Consider the following 25347-nt stretch of genomic DNA (forward strand, 5'->3'; position numbering starts at 1 on the left):
TGATTGTTCGCCGGTTCCCGCCTCCTTCTTCCCTGAACATTGCTACACTGGTGCCGAAACCCGGGAAGAGGGAGGAACGCGCTGTCAGAGAGTCCTTGCCGCTGTGGGGAATCCGCGGTGCCATCGAGCGGGTGCGCGAGTCGCCGCCGCTCGCCGTGGGCCGGAGCCTGCTGCCATCCGCCGGGCAGGGGAGGAGCAGGGAGCGGGGGACTCGCGGCCATGGACGCTCGAGGCGGTGCGCTGGAGTGAGTTGCCGGGGGGACGGCCGAGCTCGCTGCCGGCCGCCTGGGAGTTGGAGGGGCGGCTGCCGTCCGGGAGGGAGCGGGGGAGTCGCCGCCGCTCGCCGTGGGCCGGAGCCTGCTGCCGTCCACCAGCAAAGGGGAGGAGCAGGGAGCGGGGGACTCCTGCCGTCTGCCCTAGATCCCAAGGAGCCGTCGCCGTCCACCGGGCGGCGGAGGAGTGTCGAGCCATCCACCGAGGGCTACCCAGCGTCACCGCCAGGCACCGCGGAGGAGATCGCCCAGCTGGTGGAGGACCATGATGGCAGCGCGTTGTGGGAACCGGACCATGTTTTTTTTTTCTTTTTTCTCTCCCCTCTCTCGATCTGTCGCTCCTCATGCTTCCGTCTCCGTTTTCCTCGGCTTGTCGGTCCATACCCCCCAGGGATCGCCGCCGCCGGGGGGGAGTAGGCACAGGCTCGTGGGTGCCCCCCGGCCTGTGAGGGGCGATGGGGGTATGTGGCGAACAGGACGGCCGAGGGAGGTGAGAGAACGGCGCGAGGCCGGTGGTGCGATTGCTAATGAGCAACACCTGTATAGCACACCGGTCTCGCATCTCTCACGGAGGAGCGGAAGCATAAAGGGGGAGCGACGACATTAATGATCGAGAGAGGAACAGGCCTGATTTTAGTTGTTCTGGTTTTTGTATTTGTGTTTTATTTTAGCCAGCAGTCGTCCGCGAGGGGCTGCTGGCCGTTATGTTTTATTTTGGGTAAGCCAGCAGTCGTCCGCGAGGGGCTGCTGGCGGTATTTTAGTTTGTTTGTTTTATTTTAAATGATCAGGGTCACGCGACGGTGTCTTCGCGCCCTGGCTATGTGGAAAGAACCTTGGTTCCTGTCTCATGGGCCCGTGCTGGGAGCTCCCTGTCGTCGCGTAACGCTAACGATGGATGCCTCCCTCTGGGCTGGGGGGCGATCATGAGTGGTCGCCCTGCTCAGGGTCTGTGGCAGGACTATTATCTCTTGTGGCATATAAATTGTCTAGAAATGTTGGCAGTGTTTCAGACTCTGAAACACTTCCTCCCAGACCTGAGAGGTCATCATGTTCTTGTCCGGTCAGACAACACATCGGTGGTCTCCTACTTAAATCACCAGGGAGGTCTGCGTTCGCGCCTGTTATACAAGCCGGCTCGCCACGTCCTTCTATGGTCCCAGGGGAAGCTTCTTTCATTGAGGGCGATTTATAACCCAGGGTATCTAAATAAGGGGGCAGACATCCTTTCGTGGCAGGGGCCGAGGCCCGGGGAATGGAGATTCTATCCCGAGGTGATGGAGCTCCTATGGAAACATTTCGGTTGTGCCGAGGTAGACCTGTTTACATCCAGGGAGACATCACACTGTCCACTGTGGTTCTCTCTAAGCCATCCAGCCCCTCTGGGGTTGGACGCTATGATACAGGCGTGGCCGAGGTCACGCCTGTACGCATTTCCCCCGATTGCTCTGCTCCCAGGAGTTCTGGACGTTGGTTTGCGGACCTAATTTCTCTCCTCGACGGCTCTCCTCTGGAGATTCCGATCAGGAGGGACCTTGTCTCTCAGGCGAGTGGGTTGATCCTTCACCCCCGCCCAGAACTACGGAGGTTGTTTGCTTGGCCTCTGAGGGGGCCCAGCTCATAGAATCTGGTCTCTCGACTGAGGTCGTGGAGACCATCCTCCACTCCAGAGCTCCGGCCACTAGGAAATCATATGCCTTGAGGTGGAATATGTTCACCTCTTGGTGTGGTAACACCAGTTGGATCCAGTTAACTGCCCGGTGGGTGCAGTGCTGGAATTCCTTCAGGAGTGTTTCTCCACAGGGTTATCGCACTCCACACTGAAGGTGTACGTGGCGGCCTTATCTGCTACCACGTCCCTTTTAGTGGAGTCTCTCTCGGGAGACACCCACTTATAACTTGTTTCCTTCGTGGAACTTTGAGGCTGAGGCCAGCAGTTCGTATGAGGGTGCCGACCTGGGACCTTGCGGTTGTTCTAGAACAGCGTTTCCCAAACGGGGTGCCGCGGCACCCTGGGGTGCCTTCTGGCGAGAGCAGGGGTGCCGTGTAAAAACTCCATTAAACATTTTTAAATTGCTAAAATGTGTAAAAAAAATAATAATAAATGTATCATCAATCTCGCATCGTCGGAAGCGTCTAATAACAACAAATAATGCACACAAATTTATAATAAAAAATGCAACTCATAAGTTTTCCGCGTTCGTTGAATTGCGGGGGTTCCGCATGATTTCATTCTCGTGCTTCATTCCCAGCGTCCACACATAAGCTGCCTCTTTTTCCTGGCCTGTTGCGCTTACGGTCAAATACACACGAAACATTGTCACAACGTCCGTCTTGCCGCATATTCACAAACACATCGGTTATGTCCGTGCTGCTGTCAACGGTAACGCGTGCGATTAATGTTTTTCAGTTTTACGCGTTAAAAAAGATTTAAACACAATTAACGCAGCATCCGTTTTTTTCTGTCATCCTTTGGCTAGCCTTACATTATATAATCACGTTCTTATTCATGCAAATGCTTTTAAACCATGCAACCGCGAAAAGACAAAAGAGAACGCGCTGTCTGTGAATGTCCTGCTGACACAGGACGACGCGCATCGCGTGCCAGAATCGACTTCTCTTTCGTGTTTGAACGAATAATAACACACAGTTATGACAAAATGTCCGTTTTGTTGAGTATCCTCATGAGAGCAGTCTTAAATTAGTTAAAATCTTAAATTAGAGTTGTGAGAAGATGGGACGCGTGTGAGATAAACAAGTGCAGCAGTGACAACAGAATCAAAGAACAGGTAACAGAGAAAATTACTCACTGCTCTTGACTAAAGAACGCTTGTAGCTTTAATAAGGATTCATCTATATTTAATTTATTATTTATGCAGTGAAGACTGTAAAGTGTTTGATAACTTTATTCAATTTCTGTGTATTTCCTGACATCAGTAGCAGTATTGGTATCAGTGATACTGGGCTTCATTCATAAAAAAGATGCCATTAAACCATTATTTAAAATATACTGTCTTTATGTTGTTTATACATTAATTTGGAGATTAACTGTGAAATTATTACATTATAAAATATATTAAAAACAAGCTATCTTGTGCAATTATAACTAAATTATCCCAATATAAAAACACAAATAGGCCTACACTGAGTGAGCAAACATTTAGGTGAGATTTGCAATGGTAATTGAGCAATGTTTTGCTGAATTATGAATGAAAGCCTTAATTAAATATGTCATCATGTAATGTCATCTCTGCAGAAGAAATTAATGATTTCCTAGACTTTAAATGGATGGACAAAAAAATTGATAATATTAAAAAATATCTATATGACAGTAGGCCTATATACGGCAGTTATTCCCTGTGGTATTGAAAATCAATACATTTCAAGGTATAGTATCAAAGTAGTATCGTGACAACACTAGTGTAGGGTGCCACAATTTTTTTTAAATTTTCAAAGGGTGCCTCGACTGAAAAAAGTTTGGGAAACACTGTTCTAGAAGGTCCCTCTCTAGCACCGGTCGAGCCCATTGAAGAAGTTTCTGAGAAGTCATTACTCTAAAAACTATCTTTCTTCTTGCTATCTCTTCTTTAAAAAGAATAGGAGATTTTCAAGCTCTATTGGTCTCTCCCTCGTGCTTGGAATTCTCGCCCGGCATGGTAGACGCTTTTCTCCATCCTAGACCGGGCTATGTTCCCAAGGTCCCAACTAATACTGTTAGGCCTATTGTACTGCAAGCCTTCTGTCCTCCTCCTTTGATGTCGGACCAAGAGAAACTAAATCTGCTTTGCCCAGTTAGGGCTCTAGATCCTTACGTCCACAGAGCTGCCCAGTGGAGAAAATGTGAACAACTGTTCGTTTGTTTTGGACCCCCTAGGAAGGGCTGTCCTGCATATAAGCAGAGGTTGAGCAAGTGGGTGGTCGAGGCCAACTCACTTGCCTACGAGTCTGCCGGTCAGCCTTCTCCTTTGGCTGTCCGGGCTCATTCAACCAGGAGTATGGCTGCCTCTAAGGCTATTTTGTCAGGAGTATCAATTCAGGACGTTTGCGATGCGGCAGGCTGGTCCTCACTGCACACATTCGTAAGTTTTACCATCTTGACTTCAGCTCCACTCCAGGGGCGCAGGTGCTTTCGTCCGGATGTGCGTCTTGACTACACACGACGGACACTTGCTCGTATGGCGACGTTGGTATTAGCGTTCCCACAGTGTTTTCACGCAGCTCGAGTTCCCTGAAAGGGAACGTGTCTGGTTACGCATGTATCCCTAGTTCCCTGAAGGGAACGAGACGCTGCGTGTCTGTGCCATACTCCCAGCATGCCCGTGAGCACTTGCTTTAGTCTTATCAGAAGCTGATGCGCTTGTGTTTTGGGGTGCTTACATAGTTTCCTGGTCGATGACGTCACCCGCCTGTGACGTTCAGTCTCGCCATTGGACTGATTTTATACGTGCTCCATGACGCACTCACGTAGGGGCGTTCCCACAGCGTTTTCACGCAGCGTCTCGTTCCCTTCAGGGAACTAGGGTTACATTCGTAACCAGAGACGTTCACCCAAAAATGCTGTGATCATTCACTCGACCTCATGTCTTTCCATACCTTCTGTGGAACACAAAAGCAGATGCTTAACTGAAAATTGCAGTAAAAGAAGTCGTTATGACTTTGTGCACTATATTCAAAGACTTCTGAAGTCCAACAATAATTGTATGTAAGGAACATACTGAAACCTAAGACTACATTTTTATTTTTCACTGAAAATCATGCTTGACAGTCATGGACATCATTTATTTCCATTGTATAGAAAAGAGCAGTTTGGACATTCTGCTTAGAGGTGGGCGATATATCGTTTAGACGATAATATCCAAATTGTTGTCTGGACGATATGCAAAATTGGGATATCGAATATTTCAGAATTTGTACAATCCGACCCCCCAAACATGAAAAGAGCTGAAGGAAGTTAAAGAGAAAACAAATAACGCACACTATAACCTTCTAAACAATTATATGTAGCGATTTTAATACTGTAGGGGTTTGTTTGACTGTATTTTATTTTTTGTACAAAATCACGATCGTTCCTCAATTGCACGAGAGTAAGCTGCTAAAGTTACTAATTTGCAATATACAACTACGAAGTTCTTACCTGTGAGTTATGAAGTTTAGGTTGAAGCAACAATCCAAAATCGTAAAAAGAAGGCAAAATATGCGTTGTTTGTGGAAAAATGATCTTAAGTTAAAACGTTTTTCTTAAATGTCTGTGGCGTCCTCGAGTGGCGAGCTTCGTGATTGCATCATTAGAAAATTGTGTTGTATGAGTCCAAAAGATGGAATACATTTTCCCAAGAGATCGGTTCCGTACGCATTACAAACCGAACCATTCCGGTGGTTGGACCATTTTTCCTGCCGACCAAAATCCGCGCTGGAGCGAACACCACAATGTTGCGCAACATCAACTGGCAAATGTAATGAAAGCGGAACGAAACTCATTATTTTGTGCTTTACGGACCATTTATCATTTCGGACAAATATCAGTGCAGCGCGATCCGATCTTGAAGCAACACCGTTACTACATAAGAGATCCAGTAAACAAAGCATTTGTATTCACCACTTAAGTAATAACATCGCTACGAGATCTAGTGAGAAGCATTACAATTTCTCCATTATTAACTGATCAAACAGCGATGATGTGGAAACCAGGAGAAACATTGTTCCATGAATGAACTAGTTATAGGTTTTAAGTCCACAGATCATTCACCAGGGATTTAATGTAGTAACACTAACTTGTAAACATGGAAGTTTGGCAGAAATATTAAAATGCTTTCAAGTACGTCACACATCTTTTTCCAGCACTTCAAAACTCAAATGTTATATGTTATTTAAATTTTATTTTTAATGTGATGACAAAAACATTATTTGTTCATCCTTCAAAGATTACCCCCATTTATAAAACTAAAAGTTTCAAGATGTAGGAAAACTCACAATTATTTAAAAATATTTTTTCTATTAATAAATAGGAAATTTCTATGGCATTTCTTTATTTTTTGCTGTATCGAAAACGTACCGAACCGTGACACCACTTTATCGTATCAAAACAAAACGTGAATTTTGTGAACCGTTACACCCCTATTAAAAATATAAAAGAACAATAAAGACTTTGAATAATAAATGACTATTGAATAATATTTTATTATTTTAAAAAGTTTAGGAGTCTTTAAATCAATAATGTCTCATATCTTTATGTACTAGTAATTCTATACAATAATAGGTCAAATGCAGCAAGTCAAAAGACCAACTGGACCTTCTTTACCAGTTTGCACACATTTCTTTGAAGGATTGCAAAAATATCGTCTGAATATCGATATCGAGATATTGAAAAAAAATATCGAGATATTCATTTTTGTCAATATCTCCCACCCCTAATTCTGCTAAATTTCTCCTTTTGTGTTCAACTGAAAACAAGTCATATAGTGAAGTGACATGAAGGTGGGTAAATGTATTTAATTTAATTATATCATTTATTTTATTTTATTCTATTGTAAGTGCATTATTATAACTGAGATTTTTGCCTTTGCTAAGTCAAAAACTACTTTCAGTTAAGTCCAAAGAACGTTTCTTTGGACTTCTGCAGTTCAATGAACCAGCAGTTCAATGAACCAGTATTGAACCTTGAACATTCCTATAAACGTCATGCTCAAATTGTAAAAAAGCTGCAGGATGCTGTACTGCACCACACAGTACTGTGGGTCATAAAGAGTGTTTCACCTGGACAAATCAGTTGAACAGAGAACGGCTAGAGGTTAAGTCTTCGATAAAGCCTGTCTAATGCCATTTTCATCGGTTATATGACGACCGTACCATTCAAAGGGTTTCTTTTTAAATGCCTTGAAAATGAATAGCATCCTTTCTACAAGCTTTGCTAGAATTTATGGAGCTGTCTGTGGTGCTGAAATCACACTTTATCCGCTATATTGATGCATTTTCATCAACACACAGATGTTTGAATGTGAATAGACACAAAATGACCTAGACCACATTTATGCTGATTTTACACCAGCAAACTGTAACCCTTTTCTGTGACAGGGTGGCAATTTTCCATCCTTAAGGATTTCTACATTAAGTTGAAACCAAGTTATACTTGAGTAAATAAAATGCCTAAAATCGCTTCAAAGCTAAACTAATTATTGACCACCTAGAACACTGTAGCCATTGCATAACAACATGATAAAAACACTAAGAAAATTATAGCAACGCTTTATTTAAAACACCCTAGAATCATGACAGTGAGTTTTGCATATGCAAACAACCACCATCTTTGCCTCATAAAAATAATACTCTACTAATAATTTCAACATAATCACCCCAAAAAGGTGAAATGCAGATATAATTACTAACAGGTATTACTAACTCCAGCCAGATGTTCACCAACAGCCAGATCACACTGACAAAAGCTTATCTATCGGTGTACAGTGACAGGTTAGATTCAGAGTAATACAACAGCCTTTTTTTTTGCAAATGAAGCAAGCATTCTATGGTCAATACAGATAACTGATTCAATAAAGGCAAGCAATTCACAAACACAACTATTCAGTTTGAAGGGCCCCATTGACTTTCATAGTAAGGAAAAAAATATTATGGAAGTCAATGGTGCCCCACAACTGTTTGGACATTCTTCAAAATATTTTCTTTTGTGTTCTGCAGAAAACATAACCTAATACAGGTTTGGAACAACTTGAGGGCATTTTAGCACTTCTGGTTCTGTTGTCCTGAAGTCAATGGGATTTTTGAATGGGTTTTTGGTTAAATACCTGAAACTGGACATTAAATGTCATCAGCCGGACAGGTGAACTCATCTAATCACTAGTTCGCTTTTACAGCCTCGTTGTGTTTTTGCAAAGAACTCTAATTCAGACTTTCAGATAAAAAAAAAAAAATGTTTGAATAAAGAGTCGTCAGAATCTTAATGGTGGTGACTTTAAGTCATGTGACTGCGGTGTAGCTTTTTTACTTCTGGCGATTCTATTTAGACTTAAAAATACAGAAACGTTGTGTTCATTTGTGAAGATTATCATTATGAACAAAAAGTCTAAGAATCATAATCTTTTGTTGGTCACAGAGCTTATTTTCTACAATTATCCTAAAGCAAATGGAAAAAAATCCTTTTTGGATCTAGTGTAATGGTAACGTCTGTGTTTGGCCACTTGGCCTACAAAAATTTGTCATTACTGCAGCAATAGCTATTTGGCTATAGTAAATCTACGAAACTGCTGTTTAATGATTGTGATGCAATGAATTACATTTAAACTTTTTTTATAAAAGGACATTAAAGTAAGGAGTACAGGTGATCTCAGAATATGTTGTTCATTTCACTATAATGGCAAAGGTTTGTGCTGTTTTTGTACTATTGCAGTGCAGTAAATCTTGCTTTGAAAGCCTCCAGAACTATTGGTCCTTGTCAAATCAGTCCCCATTCGCAGCCTAACCATTATGTTAATCATGTTATATTTGGTTGAAAAGGGGTGTCTGAGCTTATCACATCTCCAGTGAATGCTTATGATGAGCTCAGACACTCCTCTTCAACCAAATTTAAAATGGTTAGCTTGCACACATAAAAATCACTGTTAAAGCTGCTTTGAATTTAAAAAAAATCTGTATGGTAAAAAGTTCTACATAAATAAAGGTGACTTTACCATCATATATTCTGCTATAAACAGCATAAAATAATTAGAGCACCATTTACTTGCCTCAAAAAAGTCTGGTATTGTTATTATTATTATTTATTGCTACACTCCAATATGTGAATTATTCCATCAGAAAATTAACACTTTTAGCGTTGTCAGACAATGGAGCTGCGCACTTGTTGATATTTGTGTTTTGAAAAAGTTTTTGATTGATGTTTTGATTTCCTAGATTAAAAATTGTCTTTTTATTTGGGCTAGTAAAATTAATTTCGGGCTACTGAAGGGCTACCAGCGATTTTGAAATTTTGCGAGCCGTGGTCTTCTCCTCAGTATTCTTGTCACTTAATAAACTTGAGCCACTGTAGTCACTTGGACTATTTTAACAATGTCTTTACTAACTTTTCGGGGTCGGCAGATGCAATTACAAAGTAGCCTATGAATGAGTGAGACAGCTCTCAGATTTCATCAAAAATATCTTAATTTGTGTTCCGAAAATGAACGAAAAATCTTACGGGGTTGCAACAACATGAGGGTGAGTAATTACTGACAGAATTTTCAGTTTTGGGTGAACTAACCCTTTAAGCCCAGTTTATATTTCTGCATCGGACCTATGGCTTATCCTTCTATGCTGTGGAATACGCATCTACTTCTGCGTTGTTGCCCACATTGATGTGCAATTACACATGCGGAGGGAGCATGTGAAACCCGGGGGAGGGGCTCTGGTAGACCAATCACAGCGCTTGTGATTGAATTGACCGCATAGATTGTGATTGACAGCATAGACTTGATGCGGTTACATTTTGTGCATTGCAGAGGCTACGCGTGCTACACACGGCCTACGACATAGCTACGGCGTGAGTTCGACGCAGAACTATAAACTGGGCTTTAAGAATATGAATAAGTTGGTGTGTTTCAAAACAATGACAAAATTCGCATTTAGGAGATATAAGCATTCAAAACTTATAGTCTCTCACTTCTGGATTTTGGATTTTCTGACCAATCAAATGCTCTCTAGAATCTAAAGCGTCCCACAATTCCCGCCCCCTATGCTATAAATACCACCTGGCCAAAGCGACCATTGACACGTCACGAAACAATATGGGTTGGAGATATTCGGTTGCTCAAACGCTCGAGTTTATTCCATTTTCCGTTGGTTAAGAATGAAATGACTAGAATTTATTCACACCTCTACTATTTAATCTAACGTATCATCAGTGCTCAGATTCACCTCCTTTGTGCTGTCAAGTACGAATTGCAGTCTATAAGGTAAACTAAACGATTTTGGCTATTTAAAAGGGAGAGGAGCCACCTTAGCTTCCTGTTTCAGTGGAAATTACGTCAACGTATCATACAAAGCTGCGCGTTACAAGGCACTTCACTGGGCCTTTAGACATGGCTGATGAAGAGTAATATTCTTTAGTCACCAGATCTCTTTAAACACTCCTCTACATCACGGTCAGTCAATTGACCAATAGAAGTCCTCATGATATTGCAAATATTCCAGCAATTGTGATGGTTTGTCACCTGCTGAAAAAAGAGGAACTGTGCTACAATGCAAAAAATGTTATGTAAAGAAAACCTAAATGCAACATTACATCTAATTTAACTGACTAAATCAACCGGACCACATTAACCACACCAACAAATTATTATCAATAGTCATATGAAAATCCGTTTGCAGTTTTATTTCCTGTGAAATTTTCCAATTGATACGAGTTGATGGAAGAGTAGATCAACAAGTCAAGGGTCTAAAGTCTCTACTGTGCCAAATTTCACATTTTAGTGTGTAATTAACAAAAACACCAAAGAGCTAAGTTCATATGAATATCTTCCTGCAGTCCCGTGTCGATATGTTATTGCTATCAGTCTTTATACTTTATACTCCTGACCTACACTGTCCACTGTCCAAAATGCAGCTGTCTCATGTATCTATGCAACCAAAATAATCATGCAGTACACACACTCAAACACTTTCTCAAAGGTTATGTGATATAACCTATAACGGGCATATCTAATCCTCTGTGAAACAGGATATGTCACTCCTCGTAGAACAACCCTGTGTGTGATCGCTGCTGCCACAGTCACACACACTTATTTTCTGGTTCCTGGCACCTAATAACACCTCGCTCTCTTTCAAGCACTTGCGTACACGAGGTTCACACAGCGTCAATAATGACTCTTATGATATGTCATTTAACAGCTCAACATTTATAAATATGAACTAACTAATTCTCTGAATTTTAGATCATGCAATGCAATGGCTGTGTAAAAATTGAAACATTGGTTTAAAACTATTTGAAGGGATAGTTCACCCTAAAATGAAGATTTTGTCATCATTTACACACCCTCAAGTTGTTCCAAATCTGTATGAGTTTCTATCTTCTGTTGAACACAAAAGTAGTATTTTTTTTTTCCTACAATGGAAGTCGAGGGTGAGAAAATTATGACAGAATGTAAATGTTTGGGTGAACGATCCTTTTATTAAAAACTATTTTCACAGCATGACATTTCAGGTACTTTACAGGGTGTCAGTGAGGTAAATTCCAGAGTATTCCAGAATCATGAAAATGTTGGGCCGACTGCTCTGAAATAAACATTTTCAAGAATATGTGACCCGTCACAGAAACCAGGGACACAAGTCGGCAGCACAACTTTCGAGCAAAATGAGAAAGAAGAGTTTTTTTTCAAAATTGGTGATTTTCAATTTTTTGGAGAATCTGTTAATTGAAATCACGAAGAAGCCTCTCCATGTTTGAGATAGCAGTATTGGTATATTTAAAAGCTTACATTTTGAGGTTGAAATCGGCTTGTTTTCGGAGATTCTAGCATGCAGTAGGGGCGTGGCGTGTCATTGTCTGTGTGTATTTCCATACTGAATAACCCGGCGCTTTTGCCCCCGCCCTCCAAGTCAACCACATGGCTACTTATTATGCTGTGCTCTGGCCAGCTCTCTCTGATATCAAAATTCAATGAAGATGGATGCCGCAAAGATTGTCGCAGACGAGATGAACCGTCTGGCAGTTACACCGAAAATGTTTTCGCCGCACTTCGTGGGCTCGGGAAACTGAACCGGAGGTATGGGCGCAGCGCGCTCGCCCTCAGTGCTTCAATACGGCGGCTCGGCTCGCTGACAGCGGTGGCTGGCTGTTTCATATGTGACGGAGAATCGAAATAGAGGATGCAGTTAAGACCTTTGCTGCTGCGATGAAGGCCTGCCGTGCGTGTTTCTGAAATGTAAGTTAAGCTTCATTTGCTCTTTAGTCGTTATTTAAGATGCTGAACCTGCTGATGATATAATGTGCTTGCGGACATTTCATTTGTGTGTGTATACGCACATAAGAAAGTGGTGTAAAGAGATTTGCAACAGTAATTTGAGGAGGTGAAATGTGATTATTTGGAAAATTGCAGAAATGACTGCTTAAAGAAAAATGCCAGCAGGCATTTGCCTCCTACATAAACTTTAATATTGTTGACATTTTGGGCACACGAGCGTTGCGTACTATTTGCGCTATAGATATGTAGGCCTATGGCTTATTGGTCTTTGTTTGTTGTTGTTGGTTTTGCGTTATATGTATATGGCATATTGGTCTTTGTGTGTTGTTGCTGGTTTTGCGTTATACTGTATGTATATGGCATATTGGCCTTTGTGTGTTGTTGCTGGTTTTGCGTTATATGCAGGCTATATGGCATATTGGTCTTTGTGTGTTGTTGCTGGTTTTGCGTTATATGTATATGGCATATTGGTCTTTATGTGTTGTTGCTGGTTTCGCGTTATATGCAGGCTATATGGCATTATTGGTCTTTGTGTGTTGTTGCTGGTACGTTGCAAATAGAGGGGCAGCACAATTGTTTTTCGCCTAGTGCGGCAGAAGTGCACTCATTCGAAGTGTAAAAAAAGCTGTAAAGCACATGGAGGAGCTTTACAGGGGGTATGGCTTATCTAAATGAGATGTAAATGAGCCCTATTGTCACCCCCAGCAGCAGAGACAGGTGAGAACTGCACAATCTTTAGCTCGTTTTCTCCTCTTTGAGCTTTTTTAAGTGCCTACTTTAAAATGGCCACAACTTCTCCAAATATTATCAGATTTCCACATGTTACACATCGTTGGAAAGCTTGGATATTACACTCTCAGAATCTATGAATAACTCAAAATGCCCCAGAACCGACTTGTGTCCCTAGTTTCCGTGACTGGTCACATATGTTCTTGCACATTTTTGGGGTTAACGTTTTTTACACAGTACATAAACCATGTTTTTTTTTTGGCTGGCCTATTAGGGTTAAATTAACAAACACTAAAATATTATAAAGTCATAAATATTAATGTACAATAACTGTGGTTACAATTGTGTATAAAAAACAACATTTCAAATGCAAGAAAAGCACTGAAAGCAAATGAAACAGACAGTAAAGACTAAATGAGGAGACTGACCTTATATGAAATCGGATCACTGGATTTTCTTCAAGTTCTCCTCTGGTGTCATTGGATTATCATGGTTCAGTCATTTGTAGTGGTTTCTCTCTCCTGTACACGGCCATTTCTGCTTGAATACATCAAACTTCAGGGATAAAATTGACAAGGCTTCATCGTTGTGAGTTCAGCGGCAAAACACATTAAAGTAGTCCGTTTCCTTGGAGTGCTTCTTAGATTTCATACACCAATTAGTTTTAAAATTGAGTGAAAAAATATTAATATAAATAAATAAAGATACTGATAGCCACAAACTTCACAAAAACTGTGTTTTAGTCTAACAATAAAAGTGGTATTGATCAAGACCCTAAAGTCCAAACAATTATTTTACAGAAAATTATTTACAAGCATTTTATATATATATATATATAATATGCTTTAAAAGAAGAAACCCTATTTTTGGCTTTTCACATAAGTTGGAGACATTGGGGAACTAAATACAATAAAACGAGTAAAATAGTTAAGGCCTGTGATGTTTGAATTTCAAAGCATCCCATCAAAGCAAGCTCTTATTTTACTTACTTAATTCATTATTATTTTGTTTTCTGCTCTGAATAAGAAATCGGAAAAGTTACGCTTAAAAGCTGTTGGTGCCCAAGAGATCAACAGATTAAAATGTACTTTAAAAAATAACTGCAACTTTCCAGGATTTTAGCAGTCCGATGATCCTTGGATTGCACAGATTTTGGGTGCATTAAGCATGGATGGACTAGAGGGTTGTCTTTCTCAGGAGCATTTAATATTCAATTTATCACGTTAGTCTTCTCAAACATGTTTGATTCCTCACTGTATTCTTAATCTCTTGAATTTGAAGATTTCTTCAACACATGACACAACACAACACAACAACGCTGCTCCTGGTCAGTATCCCTGAGATTAAAATAGCTGAAGTTGGAAACAATGACGGGCACTGTTAGTGCAATGGGGTGGTGAGGGACAAATTAGAGGTCCGTTTCTCTAGCGTCCAAACAAAATGTATAAAGGGAACGTTTAATATCCATTCTGCTGTTAGCTTTCATGTTAGTCTTTTCAACAGGCATTGTTTCTTCATTGTGTTCTGTATCTCTGGAGTTAGAGGTTGATGATTTCCTCAGCCCATGAATTTCATCACATGGGTTTGAAGAGCCACCATTATTTGGCTCGTCTCTGAGAGATGCCTGGTCTTGGTCAGTTTCTCTGTGGTAGAAATAGTTGAAGTTAGACACGATGACGGGAACCGGTAGTGCAATGGTCAACACCCCTGCAATGGCACAGAGAGAGCCCACAATTTTGCCCCCCACTGTCACCGGTCTCATGTCACCATACCCAACTGTTGTCATGGTCACCACCGCCCACCAGAAGGCATCTGGGATGCTGGAGAAGTGAGACTCAGGTTCATCTGCCTCAGCAAAGAATACAGCACTGGAGAACAATATGACACCAATGAAAAGAAAGAAGATCAAGAGGCCCAGCTCTCGCATGCTGGCTTTCAGAGTCTGACCCAAGATCTGAAGCCCCTTGGAGTGTCTAGAGAGCTTAAATATGCGAAACACCCGAACCAAACGAATTACCCTTAGTATGGCCAGAGACATGGCCTGCTGACCATTATTGTGCTCCTGGCCCTGCTGCTCCGCCAGCTCTGTGCCCAGTGTGATGAAGTAAGGCATGATGGACATGATGTCAATGATGTTCATGATGGTTTTGGAGAATTCTGACTTACTGGGACAAGCAAAGAAGCGCACGAAGAGCTCAAAGGTGAACCAAATCACGCAGGTGGTTTCAATGATGAAGAACGGGTCGGTGAAGGTGAGCGACGGGCGCTCTTGAGTACCATTGATCGCGCGACTGGTCACTGGAAGCTCTCGTTCGTCGCGAAACTCGGGTAAAGTTTCCAGACAGAAAGTTATGATGGAAATGGTGATGACAAGGACGGAGACGATAGCGATGCCTCGCGCAGGACTGGAGCTTTCAGGGTACTCAAAAATGAGCCATACCTGTTTCTGAAACTCATTCTGTGGCAACGGTTTCTCTTCTTCTTTGATAAAGCCCTCGTCCTCGCGGAAACGGTCCATCGCTTCTTCTCCCAGCTGATAAAAGCGGATTTCGTCAGCAAACACGTCAATCGACACGTTAACGGGTCGCCGGATTTTTCCGCCGGACTGATAGAAATAAAGAATTCCGTCAAAACTCGGTCTGTTACGATCAAAGAAATACTCGTTCCTGAGGGGGTCGAAATACTTTATTCTCTTGTCAGGATCTCCCAGTAAAGTATCGGGAAACTGGTTCAGAGTGCCCAACTGGGTCTCGAACCTCAGCCCGGCGATATTAATAAGAACTCGTTCGTTGTTCTCATGGTCCGTATCCATATCCAGAATGTCCTCATCAAACAAATGGGGACTGTAATACTCCACCGTATTCTCAGTGGAGCCCATCATTGTGTTGTTCATGTCGTTCATTTTCCATGAGCTCTGTTGTGGACTTCTGGAGTATATTTCTTTGTTGTGGACCAAGCGTGGATGATCCAGTGAGTTTTGGTTCTGGTAGGTTTCTCCATCACTGCCTCCATCTCCACGCTTATCAAAACTCACCAAAGCAATCTCCATTTCCAAGCCATTAGATATTCATTAATAAAAGACCTGTAGAATTAATAACAAAAAGCCACTCATAAATCCACACTCGTTTTCTTTGCCGTTAGATTCTGCTTCGGATAAAGATGTGCATCATAATCCAAACATCCTCCCGTCACTCTAGTATACATGTGTGTGCTGTGCTCTGAGCGTAAGTACTAGAGTGATTCACAGGACTCGGTTCTTTTGAACGGATTCTTTTGAATGAATCGATTCGCAAAGCGTTGGTATATTGTGAGGTCTTTCTTTGAGGTGGATGGATATGGAAATAAATTCGCAGTGATAAACAAACTAAGTGTTGATTTTATTAATAAGAAGCAGCCACATAACGCGCGGGGACCAGAACAGTAGACTGGTCACACTAAATGATGAAGCGAATCGTTTCGCTGAAATGTGTAGGGAGAGAGATTCCCTCCGTTCAACCGTCTAGCTATTTGTTTTTTAAATATCAAACATACTATAAAATAAAATTTTAATAGCCTATTTTAGACTGAAGGTTTGAGTTTTTAATTGTTCATCTCTAACCCATGTAGCTAGCCTTTTACTTTTTTTGTTGTTGTTGTAAGTTTAAGTTAAGATTTAAGTTTTTAATGTAAGCCTTAAGGTTATCTATAGTGTACTCCAAAACAATGACAAATTTCGCATTTAGAAGATATAAGCATTCAAAACTTATAGTCTCTCACTTCTGCCAATATATATCAATGATTTTGATGACATCACTCTGCACTTAAGCTTCTCATCAGATTTTCTGGTCAATCAAATGCTCTCTAAAATCTAAAGAGCCCCTCCCCCTAAATTATAAATAGATGCTGAAGCTGCTGCTGAAAGGTCACTTTTTCACACATTTAATATTTTCTATATGGTGAATTGCACATAATGCCCTATATAGGGAACTATTCAGACAGTGTAAATATGCTTTCCATTGGGATGAATGAAGTCTGGTTTCACACGAACCGGCACACCACGCACACAGACTGCTCTGGCACAATAGCACAGAGCGGATCTTATGCGCGAGTTGGCGCAGACCTAAAAACATATATCGAACCCATTTGAATTCTGCACAGAATGCTATATTTTAAAGAGACGGTAGAGATTAGGAGGAAACTCTGGCTTTGCCGAGCTCAACGGCTCTGGTCAAGCTGTGATATAAACTAAACGCTATTGGCTATTTTAAAAAGGGGGAGGAGCTGTTCAATTTGTCCCACCCTGTCTTCCTGTTTCAGTAGAAATTACGTCACATTAAATAATGCTGTGTGTTTCAAGTCACCTCAGAGGGCTTTAACCCCAAGCAGCACTGTTAATAAAAGGGTAACTAAAGTTAAAGCATTAATAAAAGATAAATATTAATATTGTCTTTGTTGTAGATTCTTTCATCATGCTCACTAAGCTTTTTATTTAGATGTTTATATGTATGCACTATACAAGACACAGGTTATTATCTATAGACAATGGTGTATGAAATATATGAAAGCCTGCCAACTGCCATTTTCGGACTCTACTCGTGTGATTTATTTTCTGGCATCTGTGCTAAATTAGCATACATTCACACATGAGTTGACATTATTTTGACTTGCCCCAATTTGCATCATCATGGTAAATTCACGAATGTGTGTGTCTCATTTTCTGATGTTATTTTGAGCATATTCAACTAACCGAGCACAGAGGAATTCACATGGATGATTCCTGTATGTACATAAATTAAGAATTGCAAATGATGCATCACAATGCTCAATTTTACTTCAGAAATCTCACAGGACCAGAGGTTTTCTTCTTCAAATATTGTGTAATATCAACTTGCACACATTTTAGGCCTTGCATGAACACAAATGTCAAAGCTTTTGATTGGAAGCCTGATTTAAAATTTGATTTTCAAAATCTGGAATATTTTCTCCCACTGGGATAAAACTATGGCAACAGCAATTCTGAGTAAGACACGTGAAGCCAACTTCATGACTCAGGTCATTAAGGTACCAAAATAGAATATGACTAAAAAATCTTTTTGACCAAATCTGCATGCACCATCAACCAACAATGTCCTAAATAAAAAGGTTAAAATTATCAGGGACCTTTAACATTTGTTTTTCATTAAGGGTGGTAAAGTAACACCACATAGAGTGTTTGACATCAAACCCTACTTAAATAATAAAACATTAAAATATTTTTAGCATTGAAGAGGTTCATTCGAGTCATTGTCAGTGTGATTTTTTTATTATGTTCTAAATTAAATTTAATTTACCTTAATTTACCTGAAAGCCCGATTTACCTTAATTCGATTTACCAATACATATCATTACAAATACCTTGCACGTACTGTATCTTGACCTGCCTTCATGGATTAATACAGTTTTATTTATACTTTTCCTGTAGCATCCTGGCTATAAAGTATATACATTCCTATGCTGTGATTCAATGCATTTAGGTACAACGTTTTACTCAGATGTTACTTTAAAACTCAGAAAATCCAGAGTACACAATTTCTCAGTCACGCTGAGTGAGGCATGTCCCTTATATCATTAGATTTTTTTTTAGCTGGGAAACTGTGATATCTTACTGAAGTGCTTTATCCCTCAAACACTGCCTCATTTGCCCTCTCCATATGCTGAACAATCTGCCTGTGTGGAAATAAAACACTGAAAAACTGCTGCCATTGAAGACAAGTAGGGAAATGATAAATGTTATAAAAAGGAATGAGTGGGTTAAGTGTAAGAGGAAAGGAGAGAGATTATGTGTTGAAGGTGTCAAGCAGGTAACGGTGGAGTATTAACACTGAATGAGGTGGCTGAAGACCTGCTGCTGCTTCTCTTATCATGGCATTTGCACTTTTTCTCATTCACTCCATTCTGTGGTAAAATATGGCTCACATGACCTCAGTCTTTATTCATGCTTCAAGATAATCTCCAGAGCTATATAAAGCAGTTTAAAATAGAACTGCATTCCCCTGTTTCTGTGTGTCTGTAGTTTGTTGAACCTATCACTTGTTAAACCAGGGCCCGTATTCATAAAGAATCTTAATGCAAAGAGTAGCTCCTAGTGACAAAATTCTAAGAAAATTCTTAGAAATGTGGGCGTTTACTCTTAAAATTAAAGAAAAGATCCTAGTAAAGAAAAAAGTATTTCAGAAAGCATCTTAACCCTTAAAAGAGGTCTTAAGGTCAAAATTGTTAGGAGTACGGACGAGGACTTTTAAGAGGCTTAAGAGTTTTTTTAGCAGAGTAGAAAATGGCAGAAAGACGAAGAGGGAGAAGACAATAGATGACAGTGAGTTAAAACCAACATTCAAACCACCACTTAAATAGACAGTGGAACAATTTTTATCATTCTAATCCAATCAAATACCTTATAGGAAATTAACAGTATGGTAAATAAAAAAAGGATTTATATACACAAATATAATGTGTGTGTGTGTGTGTGTGTGTGTGTGTGTGTGTGTGTGTGTGTGTGTGTGTGTGTGTGTGTGTGTGTGTGTGTGTGTGTGTGTGTGTGTGTGTGTGTGTGTGTGTGTGTGTGTGTGTGTGTGTGTGTGTGTGTGTGTGTGTGTGTGTGTGTGTGTGTGTGTGTGTGTGTGTGTGTGTGTGTGTGTGTGTGTGTGTGTGTGTGTGTGTGTGTGTGTGTGTGTGTGTGTGTGTCTGTTACAGTGATTGTTTAACCCTTGTTAAAGTTTAGGCCTTGTCTTTTTGGATATATATCTTTTTATATAAAAAAAATAGCATACAACCCATATATTTTAAATGTATTGTTTGCTTTAAATTACATTGAGATTTGTATGTTTGGTAATTGAACCTGAATGAATTTTAAATGAATGTGCTATATTTCAGATCATATATTTGTTTTCCTTAAAATTTGAACTAACACTAACTTTATTCTCATCTGAATGATAGATTATTTATTTATGTATAAAATAAAAACACATTTGATTTTTCTTTTTTAATCAATGTAGAATGTGTAACTGAAAAAATAAACAGATTAGGGCTCTGTTCGAGGACAAGAAATGAAAACTAATGCAATATGATGAATGTCCAAAAGATTTTTTTGCTTTTAAACTATGTGTGTGTGTGTGTGTGTGTGTGTGTGTGTGTGTGTGTGTGTGTGTGTGTGTGTGTGTGTGTGTGTGTGTGTGTGTGTGTGTGTGTGTGTGTGTGTGTGTGTGTGTGTGTGTGTGTGTGTGTGTGTGTGTAAGAGATTTTGGTTGGGTGACAGTTGTAGTTTAGCAGTACAGTTTGACAAAAGCACAATGTTGTGTTTTATTGCGATTGTACACAAATATAAGTAAACACTTTGCAGTTTGAATAATGTCCTGTATGAACAAAAGGACGGAGTATGTTTTTATGTCTACATTGTTCAATCACGCCTCACACACACACAAACTATTTTTCTAATCAGATCAGGCAAATATTCTGTCTTGGCACACTTCATATAACTTTCAAACTTGTGTACTTATTTCATGTGTCCATTAAGTCCATGAGACCGTAGGGTGTCTCATTTTTCATTTTAGGTTTCAGAAGGTTGCTCACGCATACTTTGTGGTTGATATGTGCCCTCAATGCACACTTTTGCAGAGCCCACAACAATGCAAGCTCTATAGCACACATCTTCTCAAAGGTCAAAGCGGGGTTACGTTATTGCCCGTCATGCACAGTAACCCCAAAGGCACCGGGGTGGCGGTGCCACCGGCTTGTTTATATATATGTATATATATATATATATATAAATATAGCTGCGAGCAGCGATGAAGAGCCAAAGCCGGCGGCACCGCCACTAGGCAGTGGGGTTACCTAAAGGCACCGGGGTTGCGGTGCCACCGGCTTGGGCCCGTAATCGCTGCTCGCAGCTATATATTTTTTTGTCTTCCCTTGCCATGTAACAGTTCGAAATAGATCCAAATGCGAAAGCTGGTCAATGATTTATTGAAAAGAAAGAAGATAAATGCAACAAAGGCTGTCTGCCGATCACAGGTCGTCTTGATGAATGCAGAACAGGAAAACGATCTCCAGACAGAAACCAGGCAGGATGATGGATGCAGGTAACCGGTCAGGGAGAGCTCACAGGAATAGTCAAGCGCAGAGTCCACCAGGCAGTTACCGCAGCACAGAGAATCAGACTTGACACAAGATAGCCGGAGCAGTAACTCATCTGACATTATGCCTACACACAGGACAGGAAACAGTAGCAATACTCAAGCGTCAGTAACAGACATGAACGAACAAACAATAAACCGACAAGAGGGGAAGAGAACATGAGGTCTAAATAGCCAGAAAATCAGGGCAAAGGGAAACAGGTGTGAGAAGAGCTGGACTGAACGCTGATTGAGAATGGGTTCAGCTGTGCGAGAGCACACGTGAAAGAGAGAGAGCGAAAAAAGCAGAGGAATAAGACTAATCTCCTGACATGCCATCTCTAAATAATTTACAATTTATAACAAATCTAAAAGTCTAAAAGCGCAACGCTTAACTTGTCACAAACCTGGTTTAGTTAAACGGTCAGAGTCATCTGTATGACTGATAAAAACAATTGTATTTACTGCATTCTCGTTTTCTGCAATATTTTAGCAAACGTATCTATTTTGCTGCTCACCGTGTTGCTGCTTCTGTTGTTAAAATAACTGTATCATCTGCAGCTCTTCTTCTCAGGAGGGAGAAGCAACGCGCACTAAACGTAAAGTGCTTGAATAAAGCGCGTTTGGCTGTAGATAAAAATATTAGAGGATGTAGGGCCGAAAGATCATTACCATAAACGACCCTGAGAGCTTGTGGCGTGTACCGCACCATTGTTTTGATGCGCTGCTCACTTTGAATCTGTAGAAATGGTCAAATGGCGCAAATATGTCCCACGACCAGGATGGAACCAAGCCGGGGTCCGGAACCGGTGTTCCCAAAATAAAAGACCTTGAAACCAAGACACAGGGAATCGTGACAGAGCCCCCTTTTTTAGTGAAAACGCTCTCAAGGACATGTTCAGTGTGGGTTTAAAGGAATATGTTCGTTTGGGGATGAAAGGGGGCAGCCTCGTCCGCGACAGCTCCTTCCGAGACATCCGCTTGTGAACTTGTGTGTTCTCAGTTATCGCTGTCACAGCCAAGGAGGCCGAATATGAATTCTCTTCCTGCCCAATCACAGCCAAGGAGGCTGAATATGAAGAATGTGATCTGTCTGCCCTGTCATTACAAAGGAGGCCATCTATAAAATATCGGCCAATTTTGGACTCTCTGATTTCCCTGTTACAGCCATTTAGCCATCAATAATCTGTTCTCTATGTTTAAGTTCTGCCATGGTGTCCAGCAACGACAGTGTTCTGGTCCATGGTGGTCTTAAGAAAAGCCAGATCCACCGTGGTCTTCAGTCCTGTCTGCTCAGGCGTGGGGGTCTTGGGTCCCATCTACTTGGCTGTGGTGGTCTTTTGCCCGGCCTGCTTCACCCTGGTGGTCTCCTGAGATCTTCACCTCCATCCTGCTCCACCTTGGGGAGCCCTTCTACTCCACTGGTTCTATCCTGGTTACTGCCGGCTCCTCCTTGGCTCTCGGAACTTCCGTCTCCACCTAAAGGACCTTGCACACTGAAATTTGCGTTCGAAATTTTCGCACGTTAAAAAATAAATCAGTTGTACAAGGACCTTTAGTCTCTAGGCCCACTTCCGCCACATGGGCCTGGCCCTCCACACCGCCCTCAGGATCGATCAATCTCTAATTTTCATAGTGCTTCATTAATAATGATTACAATTCATGCTGCCTTACAATTAACAATGTTTCATTCATACAACGTTCTGGAAATGTTAATTTATGGTTATAAAAATAAAACCTTTAGAGTTTGTTGTGTTCTTTATAGCTTTATTTAGGCTGTCATACAAATATCTCTCTGCAACATTCTGAAAACATTAATTTATGGTTACAAATAATAGAACCTAAAAAGAACTTAAACACATTAGGAATTGGTTCCCAAAAAATAACCAGAAACCTTATACACAACAAAATGGAATGCTATGCTTCCGCTGTTGTTGTTTTTTCTACTCAATCAGCTGTTGGACAGATAATAACAATTGGTGGTTAATATGCTGTTTAATCTTATTTTTCCTAATATTTTTCAAGTTTTACTCTTGTACTATTGATTTTTGTTTGAGGTGGTACTGCCGGCCAGCCCCATATATATTTACACAGCAAAGAGCTTTATTCTTCTCTTGCGTTAGCTCCCTTTAGGCATTCTGAATGAGCAGTAAGTCAACGGAGATTTAAAGAAGCTCTTTTTCTTGTTTCAGCAGGAGCTGAGAGTGCAGCAGATGCCAAGGGCTGAAGTCTGAATACATGGCTTTTGTGAGAGACTCTAATCTACACAAATGACACAGCTCTTCTCGTCCTTGCATTAACTGTCATGAAAGCTCGCCTAGAGCAATAATGCCAGTCTTTAGTGAAATGCATATGCAAAAAGACGCAAGCTCTGGACATGATCGAGGATGACCGTAGCTCAGATGATGGCTGCTTCCTTTTTATGTATGTCCTGTTTAAAAGCTTCCAGTGCATTTGATGATTGTGATTGTTAGATGTATGTTTATCTGCTCATCCAGTTTAATCTTGTGAGAATCTGCAAGTTCTTGACTCATATAAAGGTTTTGTCCGCAGGCCTGTGCTAATATTAAAGCACACAAAAGCAGCTAATGTGGCAGCGTAATTGGCCTCTAGCCGCATTACAATTTCATGCACTAGATACAACATTTTCTTATCACTTATTTACCAACCCCAAACACCAGAACTACACTAATAATATATATATTTTTAAATTAAGTCATATATACAGTAAAATGGTGTTAACTGCTTAATAATTTATCTTAGCATTAAAAACTAAACAACATATGTAAAAAAAAATAGATTAATGCATGTTATAAAACTATAAACTGGTGCAAAAATATTTTTCACAAGTTAAAAGCGTAAATAACTGTGGATGCAGGTTTACATCTCTAACTAAAAAATTAAAATGTGTGAGAAATTTTAAAATAGCCTTTTTGTGAAAAAATTACTTACTGTGAAATAGTTATAAAATAAGATATAAAAATATAATTATTTGTAAAACAAATATTTTCTTATTAATTTTTTTTACGCTGAAATGGAAAACAGGCTTTCATTTATATGGTAAAACCTTTATGAAAATTTTTATTTTACAAAATAATAAAAACAAATTAAATAACATATAAAGCAGAATTTTGCTGTTCCAAGTTTACAAATCTACCAACGCCAATATTGTGGGTTTAACTCCCAGCCAATGCATGAACTGATTTAAAGGCGTCATATAATGCCATTTTTGTTCAAGTTAATGTGAATCTTTAGGGTCTAAATTAAAACTTTGTAATATACTTTTATTAAAAATTCTCATTAGTATTGTAAGAAAACACAAATTTTACTGGTCAAAAACAGCTCTGTTTTCAGCACGCCGTTTCAGTGCATATGCCTTTAAATGATAATGAGCTTTGCTCACTCCGCCCCTCTGTTCTTTGGGGTGTTTGACAATGTATTTGGAGTGTTGCCTTGACAACAGTTGAGGGTATATTTTGGAGAAAGAATGGCAGCGGGAGTCTCTGAGGACACATCTGTGCAACCGTATCAATTTGAACCGGAGTCGGACCCGGAACAAGATGACGGCCCCGAAGAAGTTCGACAATTAAGGCTCGAACAGGACGTTTCTGAATGGTTGGTTAACGTAATGTCACTTTGATCTATTTTTGTATGTACTGGCAGGGTTTTTAATAACACATTAACCATAACGCGTTGTTCATTATAAACGTGGGATTAAGAATTATATTGAGAACGTTGTAACGTTACAGAGAAAACATGCCGTAATATACCCCGAGAGTAAACATTAGCCGCATTCATCGTGAAGCGTGCAAGCGATTTGCAAAGATTAATATTTAAAGGTTAATAAAACATACACTGACTTCTTCTGGAGGTGCAGCAGGAACACGAATAGTTGCTACCGATTCTGTTTTCAGGACCAGCTTCTTAGCAAAGCCAGATTTACACTGACCCTCATTTAGAAAGCAGTCTGGTGAGAAATGATTAGCGCAAACATAAAAGCATTTACGTTCAAAAATAAAACTCAGCCACTGCCAAGTCAAGTCAAGTCACCTTTATTTATATAGCGCTTTTACAATACAAATTGTTTCAAAGCAGCTTTACAGAGATAACAGGAAAGCAAAGTTGTAATAGTATTGTTAAATTCAAAATTAAATGTTAAATGTCCCCAACTAAGCAAGCCAAAAGCCAATGGCGAATGAAGGCGAAAAAAAAGGCGACAGTGGCAAGGAACCAAAACTCCATCAGGTGACAGAATGGAGAAAAAAACCTTGGGAGAACCC

At 40.4% G+C, this 25347-nt stretch overlaps 1 protein-coding gene across 1 annotated transcript; it reads right to left on the reverse strand.

Moving 5' to 3' along the window:
* Nucleotides 1–13988: 13988 nt before the first annotated feature.
* On the reverse strand, nt 13989–16121 carry LOC143741500 (potassium voltage-gated channel subfamily A member 1). Its single transcript, XM_077233804.1, has one exon. The coding sequence runs from the start codon at nt 15988–15990 to the stop codon at nt 14350–14352; it is 1641 nt and encodes a 546-aa protein (XP_077089919.1). The 5' UTR covers nt 15991–16121; the 3' UTR covers nt 13989–14349.
* Nucleotides 16122–25347: the final 9226 nt, after the last annotated feature.

Source organism: Siphateles boraxobius, unplaced genomic scaffold (genome assembly GCF_051911475.1).
Source record: "Siphateles boraxobius isolate OS27281-9 unplaced genomic scaffold, OSU_SipBor_1 19, whole genome shotgun sequence".
In the NCBI taxonomy this organism is placed as follows: Eukaryota; Metazoa; Chordata; class Actinopteri; order Cypriniformes; family Leuciscidae; genus Siphateles; species Siphateles boraxobius.

Coding starts and splice junctions, on each gene's coding strand:
- LOC143741500 (XM_077233804.1), bottom strand. CDS start 15,990: ATGGAGATTGCTTTGGTGAGTTTTGATAAGCGTGGAGATGGAGGCAGT.